Below are 20379 nucleotides of genomic sequence, written 5' to 3'. Positions count from 1 at the left end.
GGTTGTATTGATATTTAATATTTAGTTTTTAGTAAAAACAAAAATCAGTGTCAGATTGGGGTTGAGTCTATCTTCCATCTCTTAATGGCAGTAGAACTTTCAGTAGTTATGGACAATGTCAAAGAAATGTCAAAAAGCTATTTCTCCCAAATGTATAGCCCAGATATCATCTGGAAAGGGCACATGAGCTCTACAGTATGAGTGGGCAGCAGTATCATAGGTATGGGGGAGAAAGGCTTAGGGTCACATAGCATATGTTGATCTTGTCTGGTTTTTTTCCCAAGAAAGGTGAGAGGGAGGGAGGGAGGAAGAAAAAAGGAAAGAAGGATGGAAGGAAAGTGGGAAGGAGAGAGGGGAAAAGGGAGCTAGGGAAGAAGGAAAGGGAGAGAGTTGAGAAGAAAAAAAAAGAAAGAAGGAAGGAAGGAAGGAAGAAAAAATACAATCCTTAAAAATAATAATCCAGTTTTACAGAATCACAGAGATAGAAGGAACGTCACAGTTCATCTGATCCAAACCTTATCCAACCAAAGATCCCTCAGATGATGTCCCTGGCAAGCAGTCATCCAATTTCCATGTCAAGAAATGGAGACCCAGCTCACTGCCTCCTGAGCCAACTTTTGTTGTCTCCATGTTTTCTTTTGCATTAATCCTAAATCAGCCTTTCTGCTTCTTCCACTCATGGTCTGGTTCTGCTCTCGGGGATCACCATGGCAAGTCTCATCTCTTGCAGATACTTGGAGATTGCTGTCATGTTCTGCCCAACTTTTCTCTTCTTCAATATTCCATTTGGTTGATCTCTTAAGAGCATGGCCTCCAATCCCCTCAACATCTTAGATACCCTCTTAAGGAAGTTTCTCATATGTAATGCCCAGAACTCAATGCAAGACTCCAGAAGTCTCACTAGCCAGAAAACTAGGATTATCACCTCCTTATAGAAGCCTCTTTATACAAGGGCAGCTAGGTGGATAGAGCACTGGGCCTGGAATCAGGAATACATGAATTCAGATCGGGCCTCAGGCACTCATTCACTCTGTGATGCTGGACAAGTTACTTAATGTCTGTTGCCTTAATCCACTGGAGAAGGAAATGGCTCCTATATCCTTGCCAAGAAAACCCCATGGACCAGTATTGGTGTGCTGTGGTCCATAAAGAGTTGCATGTGACCGAATGAATGAACAATAATAACAGTGTTAGCCATTATACCTCTTTTAATGAAGCTTAAATTTACATTTTTTTTACCTCTGTTGTCTCACTGACAACTCACGTCATCACTTAGAATTCACCATTTCATTCATGAAGGATTTTTTTGGATTTTGTTTTCAAATTTAAAGAACATTTATTTTCTCTCTCATCAAATCAATCAGTATCTTTAAGTCTTTCAAAACTGTTCATTTTTTACATGTTGCTGTTATAATAAAATTTGTTCTCCTGGTTCTTCTTCTTCATCATCACAACTAGCATTTATATAGCACCCACTGTGAGCCAGGTACTGTTCTGAGGATGCTACAAATATTATCTCATTTGATCTTCACAGGAATCCTTTGAGTTGCCATTATTATCTCCATTTTGCAGCAGTTAAGGGACTTACCAAAATGCCCAAAGGTCATACACAGATGGTGTCTGAAACTCGATTTGAACTTAGGACTTTCTGACTTTGGATCCTGTGCTCAATGAACTAGGGTGCCACTTGTTGCCACTTTGTTGCCTTCTGTTCATTTTAATAGAAACATTTAAAAGGAAATTTTGTGAATGAAATAGTGTATTAAGGACCAATATCTGACAGTGGACTATGGGGAAATATAAGTATTCTGAAATTTAAAAGTCCCCTCAATGTGCAAATTGATGCATTTTTTTTTTATTCCCAACAACCAGCACCATGCCAGTAGTACATTGTGGTATATGCTTAATAAATATTTGTAGATTGATTGTGTACTCCAGCAAAACAACCTTTATTAAGACAACCTAAGTTTCTAAATAGGGAGCAGGTAAAGAAAACAATGGCATGAAAATTTTTGTATCTTTGCCCAGTTATGGCTGGCTGCCACAGAAGTTGAGATGTGCCTTCTCAAGTGTCCTTTTACACATCTTTAATGAGCAGGGTCTGGAAAGTAGGAAAACAATCCGATAGCTCACTGTATTTATTGCCTCCCCAAGCTCACTAACAAGAAAAATTTGAACTCTGGAGTACAAAGTTGTCGACTAGATGGTGACTCAGTCCTGATTTATGATGTTGAAATCTGTCTTAAAAAAGGTAGCATCCTGAAAAGCTCAGCGGAATCCCTTTCCAACTGGTATGGCCAAGCATCCACATTCTTGTCTAGGCTAACTTTGTCATGGGCAAAAACAGATAGAGAGACAGAGACAGACACACACACACACACACACACAGAAATACAGAGAAAGAGAGAGACACACACACACACACACACACACACACACACACATACACAGAAAGAAAAAGACAGACAGACAGAATGTGTGTGTGTGTGTGTGTGTGTGCGCGCGTGTATGCTTTCCTTTTTTCAAGATTGTTCTCTTCAGATCAACATCTTCTATTGGGGTCACATTCTTAGTATCTTCCAGGCCTTTCATCTTATAATTGGTAATCTTCTCAGATGGAAAATAAATGGATCTTATCATTCAGAACCTTTTATTAAAGTGAATATTCTATACTAGGATTCCCTAAAAAAACATGTGGTATGGATGGGGCTAGATTTGGAAAGTTCTTTTCTCCCTCTCCCTTCTAAATCCTTTAAAACAAAGTAAAACTTGTCACTTTTTCAGGAAGAGGGAAATAGCAGTCTTTCTAAATTACTTCACACTAACCTTCTTCCAGAGAGCTTGCCTCTGGCAAGATGAACATTTATACAAACAGTAGGATTTATTGGTAAGAGTTTTTATGGTAATGGAAGAATTAGGTCAAGTTCTATGTGTCCATAAACCAATTAAGAATAAATTGGATGGGGCTTTTTGAGATTTGAATTGAATTGTCCAGGCAGTATTTGTATATCTTTGTTTCCAGTCCAGAAGTCCAGTAACTGTGCCTATCAGCAATGAAAATCAATTCCCCAGAAGAGTGCCTGTCTGTGGATTGATTAGACAGCTGTTTGTATTCAGCTGCTGATCAGCACGTACCAGGAAGGGGTCATAAATGATGATTGTATTCTCTGATTATTACTGTGTATTGTGGTTCTGGGGAACTGCCCTCTGAGGGACTCAAAGTACCTTATGAATCTCATCTCATCTCTCCTTACAACTTGATGAGTAGATTAGGGTTTTTTTTGAATCATTGTTTTATAGATGAAGTTGAGTTTTGAAGTGATAGAGAAAAAACTTCTCAGCTGATTGGCTGAATCAAATTAAAAACCCACCTCCTAATTCCTGATTTGCCCTAACATCAAATAGACTCTCCTTTATCCCTGCTGGTTCATCTACATTGTGATATATGTCTTTTATACCTTATATTCCTTAAAAGTCAACTAAGATTATTGATGAGAAAAGTTAAAACTGTGGAGGAAATAGTGGTAGGTCACCTTATGGAAATTTTACCCAAGTTCATTAGGTACAAGGCAGGAGTGTTTAACATTTAGAATCTTCACTCTTCTGAAACTTGTCCTATGTAGCATTGATCTAGGACAGTGGTTCTTGCACATGGTCTTTGGTCTCTTTACATTTTTTGTTGTTGTTGTTGTTTTTTGCCTTCCATAGTTTATTTAAAATATGACTTTCATTAACAAAAATTCCATTCACAGACTTTTCAAGAACCTATATCTTGCATAATATAAGACAATGATATAAAGATTGTTTTTTTAATTTTGTTTTTTATTCCTTTATACTCTTAATTATCTAGACCCCAAAGAGCATTTGTTTATGCAGATTATATTTATTGTTGTTTGCTACTTTAGAATGTATTGATTATTATTATAGATTCCTAGAGAGGATCTGGGAATACTCAAGGGCCCTCAGAGTACACTATTTGATGTTAGGTCAACTCAGGAAGTAGGAGACAGGCTTCTGATTTGATTCAGCTGATCATAGCTAAGAAGTTTTTTTCTTTCAATCATTTCAAAACTCAACTTTATCTATAAAACAATAATTAAAAAAAACTCTTATCACTGATCTAGGAGATTTAAGGAGTAAGGGGAGTATATGTGAGAAAAAATAATCATAGATTTGGGATCATAGTGCTCAAAGGCTAATCAAAAGGTCATCCAATCCATTGTAGAGATTTCACCTAAACCATTTCACAAGGAATCATTGTAGTTTCCCTTAGTAATATTTTTTAGGACCTTGTTGTTCAACTGTTTGAGTCACAGCCAACTCTCTGTGACGCTGCTACAGTGCTTTGGTATTTCCTTCTCCAATTCATTTTATAGGAACTGAGGCAGGCAGACTTAAGTGACTTGCTTAGGGTCACACAGCTAGTAAATATCTGAAGCTATATTTGAACACTCTTAGATGAATCTTCCTGACTTCAGACCTTGTGCTCTATGGACTATGGCACCACCTACCTACCCAAAACCAATTTCTAACATCTTTGTTGATTCTTTTTTTGTAGTTTCAGTAGTTTTTTTTTTTTTTTTTCCCAATTACAAGATAGTTTTCAATATCCATTTTGGTAGGATTTTTGAGTTCTTCCAAATTTTATCTCCTTCCTTACCTTAGCTTCCTCCTCCTCAAGGCAGCCAGCAGTCTGATATAAGTTATATGTGCACAATCATTTTAGACATATTCCAATATTTAACATGTTGGGAAAGAAAAATCAGACCAAAAGGGAAAAAATATGAGAAAGAAAAAGCAAACAAACAAAAAAGGTGAAATTAAATAGGATGCTTTGATCTGCATCCAATCTCTATAGTTGTTTTTTTTTTTTTTTTTTTTTCTGATTGCAGATGGCATTTTCTGTCTCAGGTCTATTGGAATTGTTTTGGATCATTGTATTGCTGAGCAGAGCCAAGTCTATCATCTAAATTCTGTCTAACCTAACAGTAACCCATTTCTTTTTTATTTTTTTCTTAGTGAAAAAAGTCTAGCCATCCAGTGCTCCCTCTTATAATTACCTTTCATGTGTTTAATTGTAACAGAGTCACCATTATTCTGTCCCTCTTTGTCAGTCCTTTTTCTACTTAGCTTTATGTAAAAATCTCTATATGATATAATAGATAGAGTTCTGGCCTTGGACTCAGGTTATCTCTGAATTTAGATTCTCCTAAGATACTTTTTTAAATGGATGACCCTCTGAAAGTCACCATACATTTCTCTCCACTTCCATTTCCTTATTTGTAATATGAGGTAACAATAGCACCTACCTCATTGGTTCAGGGAGGAATAGGGAAGGGAATAGGAAATAAGCATTTATATATTACCAATATATATAAGCATTTATGTGATAAGCATTCAAATAGTATCTGTTGTGCACTACTCTCATTTGGAAGAAGATAACATATGTAAAAGGCTAAGTACATGCTTGCTATTTTTATTAGTTGTAGTAGTATCCCATTTTCTTATAAGATTTCTTTTTTAAATCCTTTCATCATACTTGTCTTTCTTTAGGCCCTTTAAATTTTTTACAGATCCCCTAAATTGAACAGACAGTAAACATAATATTGCAGTAAGGACTAACCAAGACTAAATATCAACAGAGAATTTCTGCACACTTCTCACATTCTTCTGTGTGTATTTCTCAATTTTTTAAAGTTTATTTTTATTTTATTATTTATTATTTTTTTTTTTAGCATTCTTTTCTTTTAAAATTTTTAGTTTCAAATTCTTCCCCTCCTCTCCACCCTCTCTGTTCACTGAGAAAGTAAGCAATATGATAGTTGATGGGATTTTTTGTTTCTTTAATTTTTATTTAATTTAAATTTTTTTAGTGAGGCAGGAAGGGTCAAATGACTTGGCCAACATCACAGAGCTAGTAAGTGTAAAGTAAAATGTCTGAGACTCAATTTGAATTCAGGTCCTCCTGACTTCAGAATCAGCGCTCTATCTACTGCATCACCTAGCTGTCCCAAATGTTTTTTATTTTCTTTTAACAGCATGACTGATACATAGTACATCCATACATATATGTTTATATACATTTAGTTTACTCTACAGTGACCTATATCCCAATATTTTTTGCAGTAGTTGTGAAAAGCTAATCTCATTTCAACCTTGTACTTATATAGGAATATTCTATCTTACAGCAAATTATTTTTTTTTCTGTTCTTGTTAACTGTAATTAAGATCTTATCACTTTTACAATCTTTGCCTAGTTAATTTGGAATCTCTGATGTTACCCATTTTATCCAAGATGGTGACAACTGTAGGCTTCCCAAGTGGGAAAGGAAGATTCAGCCATTAAAAGGGTTAAGTTTAGGTTGTACTTAACACAATGCTTGGCACATAGAGGACATTTAATAATTTTTTTGTTTGATTGTGTTAATTTTTTTTTTTAAGGCTCAGTCTTTATTTCCCCCTGTGAATTCTGCAGATGACATCATCATTTTGATAGGATGGTGAACTCCAAAGAAAATGGGATTAGATTCCAAATTGACTAGACAAAGTTTGAGTAAGAAGATATTAAAGTTAAAAGGTGAAAGGGTGAGGAGAAGGGATGATGCCCATCATAACTGGATAAGATAGGCCTCAGGAAGGCAAGTTGACATGATCTAAACTTGCCAAGCTGGCCACTCCATTTGGACATTCATTAGCCAGTGACTACTTCAGAAAGAAGAATTTCTTATTTCTCCTCTGGGTGACTGAATTAACTCCTTTCTTATAGTAGCATATGGCTAATTAGTCTTCAGCGTAACACAGTGAATAGAGGCTGCGATGTGGACAGTAACATACAGCCCTGCCATGTGGTCTATGCTGCACTGGGGAAATTTGAACTTTCTCTTCCAGTATAGATAAACTAGCTAGAAATTTTTACAGCCTATTTGAAAAGTCCTGTCCTTTTTTTTTTTTTAATGCAGTCTCAAAATAAATTATTTTAAAAAAGGTAAATCTATTTCAAATTACTATTAGAGTGAATCAAAAATGATAGAAATCATTAAATTGATTACTTGGATCAAAATGCATCATTTTTATTAGCCCAGTATGATGAAATGGTTATAAGCTTGGTTATAAATTGCTACAAGAATGTTCTTTTTTAATTCAGTGATCTTTTTCCACTTCTCTCTATTTTCTTTCCCCTAAGTTGTTGATGAGTGTGGAGGTCACATTTAGGATCCTTATGGTATTTGTCCCATTATTAGGAAATTAAATTGTGCCTGCATTTTCTTTCTGTTGGAAACAGATCATCTCCCACACATTGTACTTCAGCTAGTAACTTTGCAAACTCTAAATCAGTCTCTTATAAACCCAGGTTTTTTTTCCTCATAATAATAACTGACATTTATAAGATGCCTTAAGCTTTGCAAAGCATGTTGCATACCTAATGTCAGAGGCAGCTAGGTGACATGGGGAATGGAGTATAGGAAGTGGTCAGGAAGATCTGAATTTGCTTGCCCTTCTTCTTGTTTCCTCATCTGTAAAAGAGGCTCAAATGAGATTATACACACACACACACACACACACACACACAAAAGAAAAGTTTTGGTGTCATTTTAAACTTTCATAGCTTAAAAGCTATCTTAAATACTATAAGCTATTAAGACTTCAGACTGTACCAAAACTTTTGGGACACCATGTAGGTAAAGTGCTTTGCTTGTTATTATTAGTTATTGATTTCTTTTGATCTTTGCAAAAAGTTAAATGCAACAGATATCCCCATTTCAGAAATTGATAACAAGGATTCAGAGATTCCACCTTTACAACATCTCTCAAACACACTCCATTCTCTGATCTGATACTGCCCTCACTCTGGTTCAGGCCTCCTCATCTTACACCTGAACTATGGCTCTAGGCTGCTGGGGGAGTCTGCCTGCCTCAAGGCATTCCCCTACTCAGTAAACTCCAATGGCTCCCTTTCACCTTCAGGATCATTTAAATATAAATGCTTTGTTTGATATTCAAAGCCCTTCATAGCTTTTCCAGGTTTTTTACATCTTACTCCCTATCATGGACTCTTCTTTCCTGTGTCAATGGCCTCCTACCTGTTCTACAAATCAGACACTCCATCTCTCAGCTCTGGGCGTTTTCTCTGGCTGTCCTACATTCTAGACATGCCTTCCCTCTGCTCTGACTACTGACATCCCTAGCTTCATCTAAGTCCCAACTAAAACCACTTTCTACAGTAAACTTTCCCTAATCCCTCTTAATTCTTGTGCCTTCCCTTTATTAATTATTTCTGATCAATACTATATCTAGCTTGCTTTGTATATATTTGCTTGCATTTTGTCTCTTTCATTATATTGTAAGCTCCTTAAAAGCAGGGACTATTTCTTTTTGTTTCTCTAGCATTTAGCATAGTGCCTGGTACATAGAAGGTGATTAATAAATATTTACTGATTGATGGGTTCATGATCATATAGCTTTTAATTGTTAAATTAAATGGGCGTGGTTCAGACCCATACCTCTTCCAGCTTCCAAGTTCAAAGCTCCTTCCACGATACCATGTTGCCACATAATCATGATATGGCAATCCTTACTAATATATTCTCTTTATTATAATATCATTTCTATCAGGCTTACTATTAAAGAACTTCAAAAGTAAAAGTATAGCTATCAATGTATTGTCATCACCAAAGTCCCCCTTTTTATGGAACTTCCCTTTTTACCTAGAAAACTAATACATCCCCTAAGCTTTATGTTGCCTCCAGAGTACCATACTTCAGTCACCTATAGAAATATAATTTTTTTCATGTTTAGATTGCATTTCTGTTAATAATAGGGAACCCTATCCCTTGCTTCTGGAAGCAAAGATTAATTAAGAAGTTCTGTACTAGACAACTCTTTTTTTTCTGGCCTTGAGAAACTCAAGACTTCTTTGAGCTATCCCATAAGCTATCTTTATTCCAAGCCCTTTATCATTAGCAATCTTAGTTAGGTTACTAAATAACTAGCCCAATGCCTTTAGCATCAAAGATCCACCCAAAATTTATCACATTTCAGGGGCCTACCTTGTTATGTAGCCACCTCACAGGGTATTACAATGTCTGAAGTTGAACCTAAAGCCCTAGAAAAATCTGCTTCTCAGTGTTCCTTAAGAGTGCCAATGGATTCTGGACTTCCCTCCCCACCAATATGATAACTAGTTGCCCTCCCTTGATTCCACAGCACAGGAATTCTCTGAACTCCATCAATTACTTCTTTCTTTCTCAAGAACACTTTGGAGGCCATTTTTATATGATATCTTATATTGTACTTCAATTTCCTCATCTATAGGATGATCTGGAGAAAGAAATGGCAAACCACTCTAGCATTTTTGTCAAGAAAACCCCAAATGGGATCACAAAGAGTTGGACAAGACTGAAATGACTGAACAACAACAATAACAACAATAGCCTCAATCAAGCAAGGTTCTTTTTTGCCAGATAAGGATTCTCATATATATGTAAATATATTTTTAAAAATCCATTTTTGTTGCCCTCTAATTAAGGGGTAAAATCAAGGCCCATAGAGCATGCATTTTTTAAATCATTAAGATTTGACTTTATCTGTGGAATTTGTCATAACTCTTGTTTTCCCAAAACAAGTGCCTTATCTCTTGCACTGTCATTCAAGTGCAACCAGATGAATCTGTCTGTTGGTCAGTGGTTATCAAGCACTTATCTTCTTGGATTCTGAATAATTAAATGATAAAATTGTGACATTAAAAGAGTTAAAATGTGTATTAATAACCTACAGGACTATGAAACAAAAGGGACATTAATGATCATCTAGACTAGCCTTTTCATTTTGCATCTGGGGAAACCGAGGCCTAGATCATTGTAACATACTTAGTAAATTGGATTTTTTTTAGTGCAATGGCTTAATTGATTCAATATACACTCATAATTTAGGTCAGCGGGATCAACAAAGAGCAAGGAGGGAGAGACTTTCAAGATCTTGCAAAATAAGATAGCCATCTTTCTTTAAAAAGCAGCAGAGAAATGACTTGACTGCTTCACTATCAGAAAGGCACGTATATCATTAGAGGTGATGGATATATTCTAATCCACCTTCAGTCTCTCCCTTATGACCAACAGGCTTTGTGCTATTATTGAAATAAGTCACATTGTTTAGTTTTGAATTTAGATCTCCATGAAGGCCAGGAACATTAGTGTGCAGACCTTGTGAATCAGGTGTGAATGATTTGTCAGTTTGCAAAGCTTTAAACTTGTATTTTAATTTATGCCACTTCAAGGAATAGGGAATTCTGGCACCAAACTGGTGGCATCCTCTTTGGACACCAGGGAATGGTGCCAGTGACATTCTGCGTTCTGTGAGCAAAATCCTATTAAGATAACGTCACGGCCTTTCTGTTTTACTGTTTGCAAGCCAGCCATAACATCATTAAATTACACAACAGGGAGGTGCCTGCTGCCAAGGAGTTCCACTCTAGATAAGATGTGGATTGAGCCTCTGCCAAAATCTGAGTAGATATGACGAGAAATTTGGAGTTCATTCAGCGTACGATTCCTCTGAGATGGAGCAGCAGGCAGGTAAAGGCTCTGGGTGCAGTATTTCCCAAAGAGCAACACCCTGCCCTGTTTTGGGAGCATGTCAAGAATTCTGTATCGATCTTTGGGAGCTGCAGGCGGAAAGAATGGGTCATATTTCTGTCCAGGAGGGAGGCGCATCTTCTCTCTAAAGCACCAGGCAGTTCACCTCTGGAGGAGGCGCTAAGATTTTGGCCAGACTTTCAAGGACCCAAGGAAGAACATGAAGGGGGTTTGCTAAACATCAGTCCAAGCTCAAGAAAGATTGAGATTCTATTTAGACACAGAGACACTTCTGGGGCTCAAAGCCAGAACTACCCTTGGTTTCTCTATACATTACTATTGATTGGGCCAGTTCAGACAGGGAGCCAGGCACATGCTGGCAGGGAAACCTGTTTACAGTTAGTGTTTGAATGTGTACAAACAAACATATATGTATACATATACATGTGTGTATGCATGTGTGTGTGTGTGTATACAGATGTGCACATGTGACTGTGTAGGGGAGAGAGAGAGACCGTCAGGGGAGAGAGAGAGTATGTTTTTAAGTGTTAGGTCTTACTGCATGTGCAGTTATAAAGCATGGTTTGTGTTTTGAAGCATGGTAAGGGAGCCTTTGAGGCTATTGTTATTATGTTTGCATCAATTTTATTCAGATACACACAAATCACAGTCAGATAGTATTTTTTAGGTTTGTGCTAAGCACTGGAAATACAAAGAAAGCCAAAACAAATCAACAAAAACCAGTCCCTGGTCCCAGGAAGCTCCCTGTCTAGTGGGGGAAGCAGCATCCAATGACAGTGTACAAACAAGCTACAGATGGGATAAACTAGAGGTAATCACAGAGGGGAGGCACTAAGGTTAAAGAAACTGAGAAAGACTCCTTTCAAAAACAATGTGTTTTCAGCAGAGATTTGAGGAAAGTCAGGAGGTAGAGATGAGGAGGGAGACAGTTTCAGGCATTGGGGACAGACTGAGAAAATCCTGAGTCTGAAGATGAAATGCCACATGGAAGGTGCACGTGTGTATGTATGCAATATATTTGCATATAATATATAGATGGACTTGTATATACATTTATGCACATATATACATATGTATATGAGTGGAGGGAGAGTCCTTAGGTAGGCAGAGGGCAGAGACAACCCGTTACCAGATGGAACTTATAAATGAAGTCTAGCAAGTACTTGCTATCAATTAATTTCTTTAGTAGCTAAAGAGCAATGAAGAAACCCCATGGAACAGAAAGCCTAGGTGGGAAGAAACTTCTCAGACAGGATCAGTCAGTGTTAAGAACTGCAAGAATGTTTGTAGCCCATGACATTCTTACCAGCTGTTCAGATTTAACTCATGTCATATATGGAAATGGCATGCAAATAGTGTTCTTTTTTTTTCTTCCTTGCCTGTAGTGTAGGGACTAAGATCTGGGGCCAATATCAATAAGCACAGTAGATGGGGAGTTCTTTGAGAACAGTTTCTCAGTTCCCTCTTTGGATCTCTAGTCTGTATTTTGTTTGCTGAGTCCAGTTTGCTTGTTGTACGACTGATTCACATAACCTTGTGGCTTGAATTGGTATGACTGCAACCCAACAAGACGCATCTATCAAATCTACTTAAGACCTATTTAGTTTTCCCACTGAAGGTCCTTCCCGCAGAGCCAGATTTGAGACTATTGTTCACCTTGCCTCCTACATTTCATTATAGGTACTATCAAGGTTTGAATGGTCAAGGACCACAGGTGCCACCTGCTGCTATCTCTGGGGTACTGCCTGCCTGCCCCTTTGTCCGGTGGACTGTGACTCTTTGCCCAAAGCCTGGAAAAGTTAACACCAGGTTGGAGGTTGTCTCAGGGCTGCCAGCTTGGTGATAGTTATAGTCTCTGAAGCTGGAGTCACCCTAAGTCCATGAATGAACTGCCTTGGGAGCAGTTCAGTCCTTAAAAGTGGCACAAAAGGTGATAAGAGATGGTTACTTTTTCTTCAGGTATTGTCTATTTTAATCAACTTATTTTAAAGTGCCTTTCTTAATATTTTCAGGAATAACTATAGGATTTGGAAAGGAGATATCAGATGTTTTCCTCTGGGACTGCTCCTCAGTTGGTTTCCCTGGGCAGAGGGGGAATGTTACTTTTCCCACAAGATGGACATTTGGTAGCTGTTAGTACCGAGTGCCACACCTGGCAGCTGGTGTCCTCTCCAGTTGTCATTTTAAAGGCTGGGCCTTTTCCCAACTGACAAAATTATTCCAATTAAGTCAGCCAGTCCCCATTGAACATGTAAACCTGAACACTGAAAAGGCCAGTGTGGTTTCTTGGCAGACACCTTAAGGCTAAGGCTGAATAAACCACTTTCCGGGAAGGAGAATATTAGATCCAGTGACCTTTGTGGCCATTGAGTGGGAAACTTGGCAGAACTTATTTTGCCCACTGAGTCCAAAGTATATTTGAAAAAGACATGGAAAACAAGCAATATCTCTCACCAGGTTTTTTCCAGTGGTCATTTTACCTAGCAATAAGATCCCTAGCAGCAGTCTTCACTTCATTGTTAGGCTGATCTCAGAAAGACAGAATGTTTTTCTACTCATATTAGCAGGGAATTGAGGTTTTGGAAATATTGCTGCTAAATTTGGAGATGGGTGGAAAGAGAGAGGGAGAAAGGAAAGGAGAGAGAAGAGGCAGAAGGAACATAGAAGAAAATCAATATTGTTCCAGAAGGGGAAAAAAAGGCTATTATAGTGTTGTTATTTTTGTTATATTTACCAGGGTTTTTGCTAATAGGGTCCACTAGAGAAAAGTAATTCTCTTTGAGAAGCAAGCCAGCAAGATTGTAGATAAATAATATCACTTTATAAATAGTCCAGCAGAATAACCTTCAGCTGAGGCTCCTCTGTTGAAAGTAGCATGTGTTATATTTGTTTTGGCCTCCATATACTACAAAGAAGACTAATTATCTTGGACAATGTGTCTCCTGAAGAATCCCATAAGCACTCTGGTTTCTTTATGAACATAAGTGACTTCCCTATGTTCCCCTCTATATTTTTTTAAAATTAAACTTTTTTTCAAATATTAATCATTTATTTTTTCTCCATCCCCTACCACTGGGGGGGGGAAGGGGGGAGAAAACCAAAAAACCTTGTAACACTTAAACATTGTGCACATAATCACATTGTGCACATTAGCCATGTGCACAAATGTGTGTTTCACTTTGCATATTAGTCTATCCCCTTTCCATTGGTAAATGGGGTATCATCCTTCATCATCAGTCCTCTGGAATCATGATTGATGATTAGGTTGATGAGAATTCTTAAGTCTTTCAAAATTATTAATTTTACAGTATTTATTGATATTATAGTATAAGTTCTCCTGGTTCTGCTCACTTTACTTTGCATCAGTCCATATAAGTCTTCCAGCTTTATCTAAAGCCATTCCTTTCGTCATTTCTTATATCACAATAGGATTCCATTACATTCATATCCCATAATATGCCAATCAGTCTTTCCTTATTTGATGGACACTCCATTAGTTTCTAGTTGTTTGCCACAACAACAACAACAAAAAAAACTATAATAAAAATTTTATACCTATAAGATCCATAGAGCTATCTTACAGAGAAGTAGGATGAGTTGGATTTCTTGTTCTGTTAGGTATTGGTATAACTGTACATAATAATCTTATAGTATCTTAAGTTTCCATTCTCCCTATGTTTTCTGGAATACACAGGATGCATTATTTAAATTTTTAAAAATATTTTTGAAAGTCTTTCTGATCTTTTGCAGAATTTGTTGTTTCTGAATTGAATTGTTTAATTTAACCACTGTATATCTTAGAATTCACAACCGTGGGCTTTTTTTTTTTCTGGAAGTGACTTGTGAATTTTTTCCACTGGTATTTCATATTTTATATTCAGAAGTCCTGGGCAGTTTTCTTCTTTTTATATCTTGCATTATGGTGTTAAGAGGTTTTTTAGTTTGGTTGGTTGATTGGGTTTTTTGTCCACTCATCTTCTGTGAAATCATTGATGTTTATGTTGTCTTTATGAATGGTCAAGAAGAGTATATTTTCCTTGCATAGTGAGCATATTTTCTTTTAATGTTATTGTTGTTTGCTTCTTTTCTTTTAGATTGTCCTTCACTTCTATATATTTGCATTTAATATATGTTGTTTTCTCTTTTATTATTTGGTGAAGCTTTCTAGTTTTTCTATTCTGCCCCTTATTTTTGCTATGCAGACTGCAAATTTGTTCTCATATTTCTCATTTCTCTTTTTAACTTCTCATGGACAACATGTTAGGATTCTTTATGTTTTCACCTTCCACATGGTGCTCTGTTTCATCTAGTGCTGTATCATTTTCCTTTATTTTGCATTATTCATAGATGCCTGAACTTGTTTACTAGATCTGCAAGACATAGTTTCTTCTGTTGCTACTGTTTACCTATTGATTTATCTACTTATGTTTGAGATTTTTGAGTTTTTTTCTTCCAAAAATTTTTGGTAATTTCAGACTTTCTTCCTGGTTTGTTACTTACATGACCTGGAAGTGTATATCCTAAATTTCAATAAAAAACAGTTTAAAAGTCCTGGGAAATTAATTGAAGATGCCAGGAAGATCCTTTAATCCAAATTGTTGTGGACTATTGCAGAATACAAAACAGGACAAGACCTTGAATATGAGCTTTCTTGGGGAAAAGCCAACCAATTAAGGGCAATACTTGGGAGTTCAGAGCTACATATCTTATTAATATTCCAACTAGAAAGAGTCACAGAGTATCACTCCAGTCATAATGTAGATTGTCCTAGCCTTGAGTAATTTTGTAATTGGAGGCACTACAAGATCATTTGCTAAGCGGAATTAAAGAGATTTTTATCTAGAGTCTATCAGTCCATGGTTTTAAGGATGAGAAGCAGATTCCCACAGCTAGGAAAATCATCAGTTCTAAATATCCTCTAACCCCAGCTTCTCAATATCTATTTTTTCCTTTTGTAAGATATCCTGTTATTGTTTTTTGTGCCCCAGATACTTATATCTCCTTCTTTATACACTCCCCATTCCTTTGCTTATGGCATTCTACATGGCTAGAATGAATCTTCCTTTCTCAACTTCATCACCCATCCCATATTCATTTATCGGAGTCACTCCCTTCAAGGTTCAAGTCAGATGCTACCCTCTTCAGGTGAAGACTCTCCCTCTCCATACCATTTTAACCCTTGATGATGGTGATGATGAGGATAAGGGTGATGATGATAACTAACATTTATGTATCAGACAATGTGCTTTATAAATATCATCTCTCTTCTGATTCTTACAGCAATCCTAAAAATTGGGTGCAGTTGTTATCGAGGTAAACAGAGGTTTGCTTAGAGTTATATAACTAGTAAGTCTATGAGGCAAGATTTGAACTCAGCTCTTCTTGAGTCTAGGCCCAGAGTTCTATCCGAGTACCATAATTATTTGTATACGTATTTTTCTTTTCTCCTATTAGATTATAAATTCCTCCAGAGCAAGTTCTATTTTGTCTGTATTTTTGTATTTACTCTAGCTAATGTAGTATTTTGCTTCCAAGTAGTTGTTTAATAAAAGTGTAATTAATTAATGGATAGTTTTATAATTCCTTATTCTCATTCTGTCTCTTCTATTCATTGGCCCAGTTTTCACCTGTTGTGACAGTTTTTCCTTCATTCACTTCCTATTCCTATTCTTAGCCCCAACTCCCTCCATGGCACAACTGCTCCCTACTGGCTAGAACAGACCCTTGATTTCATCTACTCTGTGCAAGTTTGGGTTAAAAGCTGCCATCCAAATTTCAGTTTTGGGGCAAGCTTTGCTGTGTGCTCAGAGCAACATTTGACTTCATCACTGAAGTTCCCTAATTCCTGCAGTATAAGGAAAATCAGTTCTCTGATATTAACTGTCCAGGATCAAGCTGCAGGGTAGAAATGGCGGTAGCCAGACCCCTAGTCTATCAAAATGAATCAGTGACTATAAAAGTCTATCTATATTGGAAAAGTATTCAAGGAAAGAAAAGACTTAGAGTAGCTTTTGTTTTCTTCATTTCATTCAAAATCTAGCAAGCCCAAGGATGTAGAGAAAGGCTGCTGAAGGACCTCTTCCAGACACATAGGACACTTGTACCCTGCCCTCAAGTAGTTTACAATCAATCAACCATCCAGAGCTTATTGCCTGTCTTTACAGAGTCTTCTTTCTCCTGCTTTTCTATAGGTGACTGTGGGCTTGAAGGACAAAGAAGGGGAACTTTTGGTGAAAGGTCCAACGGTGTTTCGAGAATATTGGAACAAACCTGAAGAAACCAAGAATGCTTTCACAGCTGATGGCTGGTTTAAAACAGGTATGACCCAGTTATTCTTTTCATATACTTAATCTGAAAAAGAGATTCACTGAGGGTTGGTTCAGGCAGAGTGTAAGGGGCACTGACTCTGAGGTCAGAAAGCCCAGCGATAAAATTTATTGGGTGTGTGATTCTGGACAAGTGCCCTACCTCTCTGTGATTCTGTTTCCTCATCCCATAAAATGGGCACAATAGTACTTATCCTACCTCCCTAACAAGGTTGGGAGGAAAGATTTTAAACATGTACACATGTACACACACAGTGTGGGTTTTTTAATCTTTTTTTTTTTTAAGTCCCAAAGTCTTAGTGCCATTTTAAGCTATTAAGACATATATAAAAAAATAAAATTGAATAATTTTTTTAAAAGACATATAGGTATATATAAGCGCGCATATACACACAGGGTATCTAGAAAATATGAGTTTAGTTTTAAGCTTAAAATCTTGTATGTATATACAGACACATGCATGCATGTATGCACATATGTATGTATGTATGGAGGGGGGGAGGAAGATCCTAGATACTGTCTTGCATCTTTTGCATTCTTTCTTGGGGATCAGCCCTAGATTCCCTCTCAGAGCATCCTGAAGAACATAGGCATGTAGTGGAAAAATGATGACCAGATGAAGTGAGAAGACCTAATTTCATGGAGCAAGATAAAATGAAAGTGCCTGTGATTGACTCATGTGAGTCCTATCTGTGGGTTTTCTCTAATACCCAATTCAAAATGGAAACTACTCCAGGAACACTAGCCCTTCTGGTACATGAGAACATAACTCACTTTCCATAATGGACATGCTTTCTGAAAAGGTGTATAGAAATATCCCTAACTGACTTGTGTTGTAAATTGGCCCTTTCTTACATCAGTGCTGTTTTTTAATTTTTCTTTTAAAAGAGAGGCAGATCTGCATGAAGTATTGGTATCCCCTTTATGGGTCATTTTGGACTATAGGGGCTTGTTGTTTATCAAAGAGGTCAAATCGGTGAGATCACCTTGGTCCTTGTGGATCATTTCTTGGTCTTCTCTTTCATTCCCACTGACCCCTGATCCCAGTGGAATAAGTTTTAGGTCTATTTCTTCATAATATCAAAAGCCTCACACTATTAAGAATCCCATTCATTTATTCCCTCTGACTCTTTCCTGCTACTAACTAAGATCTAAAGCAAATTTTATCTGGATAGCCCAGAGGACTTGGAGGTAGTAAGTTGCTGTTTTTCAGTCATTTCCAACTTTCCATGGCCCCATTTGGGATTTTCTTGGCAAAAACATTAGTGTTGTTTGCTGTTTCTTTCTCCAGCTCATTTTACAGATGAGGAAACTATGGCAGGCAGAGTTGAGTGACTTGTTTAGGGTCGCCCAGCTAGTAGGTATCTGAGGCTGGCCCAGAAATCTATATATTATGATACCATCAGCTGTCCTGAAAATAAGTAAGATCTGAGTTCAAACCTTATTTCAATCATTTATTAGCCTTGTGATCCTAAACAAGTGATTTATCCTTTCCTCATTTATAAAATGGGGTTAATAATAACACCTATCTCACGGGATTGTTGTGAAAATCAACTGAGATAATTCATGTAACATACTTGGCAAACCTTGAAGCCTATATAAATGCTGGCTATCATTCTTCTTTATTTTACTTAACTCTTTTCCATACATTAAAGCTTCTTCTATATAGTCTGGCAGAGGCAAACCTGATCCATTATTTAAAGTAATGAAGGATGAAGGTACTTCATGCAACACTTGTCAGCAAGAGTCAAAGAGAACCCAGAATTAATTTCCATAGGATCTCGGAGGCTGTTTGTTTTGTTCATTTAAAGATGTCACAGCACCTCTGGAATTTACATGCAGGTCTCATTCCTGCTATGTCAGTGCATTCTTTCAACTTGGAGCATTTGAGAAACATCTGCTTCCAGCATGGCTCCCAGAGCAGAATTTTATGAAGGTGCCTCCTCTTTTTTGCCCCCCTCACCCTTGCCTCCAAACCTCACATTGTGCAAGAAGCTGTTAGGGTCTAGTCCCTTCATCAATAAGAATGGAAGAGTGATGTCAGAAATTGGGAGAGAGATCCAGTTTTTTGCCTATTTGTAACTTACCAGTGCCATAATCAGAGAAATGCAAGTTTAACAAATTGAGTCCCAGAATTTTCAGACTGGAAAGATCCCTGCTGTATGACCACTTAGTTCAACCTATACCCCAAAAGAAATCCCAGCTTACAAACTATCTGTTAAAATGGTTATCCAGTCTTCTCATGAGGGGTAACCCACTATGTCCTAACTCATTTATATAGGGCTAATAATTATGCACTTTTCCTGACAGCAGGTCTTAATGTCCCAAGTCCTTTTGTCAACAATTGTTGATCCCACTGACCCACTACACTCTTACAAAAAAATAGTCACAATTAGGAAGAAGGGCCACCATTTAGAACAAAACCCAGTCCTCCCTGAGGCAGGGGGTAAGGGGAGGTTAGTAAGAATTAACCTGATGTCTGTGAATTTTTTTTAAAGAATATTTTGATAACTTGATTGATTTACTCTGTAGTTTTATGTATTTTATTTTTCACGTTTTAAAACATAGTTCTAAGAAGGGCCTTTATCAAACTGATAGGGAGTCCATGGCACAAAAACAGTTTAAGAAGCCCTATCTAATATACCCTTACCCTAGAACTGATCTCACCCTGCTACTGCCATTATACATAAAGAGACATCCTCATGGGAGGATGGGTTAATGCTTGAAGCTGAACCCCAAATCCATTCCAACTTGGAATCATTTCTTAGAGATTTTACATCAGAATCTAGAGCAAGGGGACAAGAAAGGGATACTCCTGGGATTCACTTCACAGGGATACCTGAAGAACTTTGCAAGGAAAAGGAGCAGTCTTTACTCTTAAATGCTACATGTTCTTTATGCACAGAAAAGAACCCATTTTTAAAAACTTTAGATTCAAGAAGGGTTCTGTAAACATAAAGGGCACCTCACTCCTTAAAAAAGGGAATTCTGCAAATCAGGCCCTCCCACCCACTGCAGTAAATCCATGCTTCCTACCCAGATGTGGTTTTTCTTTCACCTCACTATTCTGCTCTCAAACAAGCTGCTTGGCCCCACTTTAAAGCTAAAGAGGGATCCCAGTGATAAAGCCGCATTATGTGGATGAGAGAAAGGGAAATTATTTGGGTTTTTTAATAATAAATAATATTGTTCCTATGGCCTCCTTGGAAGAAATGACTCCCAGGGTTCAAATCTCTCCGGGAGCTAGATTACATGGCTACTATGGCCAAAATTCTTCCTCCTGAATGCCTAGAGCTCTTAGTAAAGGCCAATGAATGAATGCAAGGGCAGGAGAGTGAGAGCCAGGAGGCTCCTCTGGGACAGCAGAGACTCTCCACTGCTCCTGAGACCCTGGTAACTCTCAGAGCTCCCACATGTGTTGTGCCCTGCCTTCCCTTGATGAAGTCCCCTGAGAAGGGAAG

The 20379-nt window shown here is 37.4% G+C and overlaps 1 protein-coding gene across 1 annotated transcript in view; it reads left to right on the top strand.

Moving 5' to 3' along the window:
• Positions 1 to 20379, top strand: part of ACSF3 (acyl-CoA synthetase family member 3) — a 226399-nt gene that overhangs the window by 105216 nt on the left and 100804 nt on the right. The window contains exon 7 of the mRNA XM_012540377.3: positions 16784 to 16910. Within this exon, the coding sequence (XP_012395831.1) occupies positions 16784 to 16910 (127 nt within the window). The remainder of the gene's footprint in view (positions 1 to 16783; positions 16911 to 20379) is intronic.

This window comes from Sarcophilus harrisii, chromosome 2 (assembly GCF_902635505.1).
Source record: "Sarcophilus harrisii chromosome 2, mSarHar1.11, whole genome shotgun sequence".
In the NCBI taxonomy this organism is placed as follows: Eukaryota; Metazoa; Chordata; class Mammalia; order Dasyuromorphia; family Dasyuridae; genus Sarcophilus; species Sarcophilus harrisii.
Note: the sequence above shows the minus strand (reverse complement) of the source record. Positions and strands in the feature narration are given on the sequence as shown.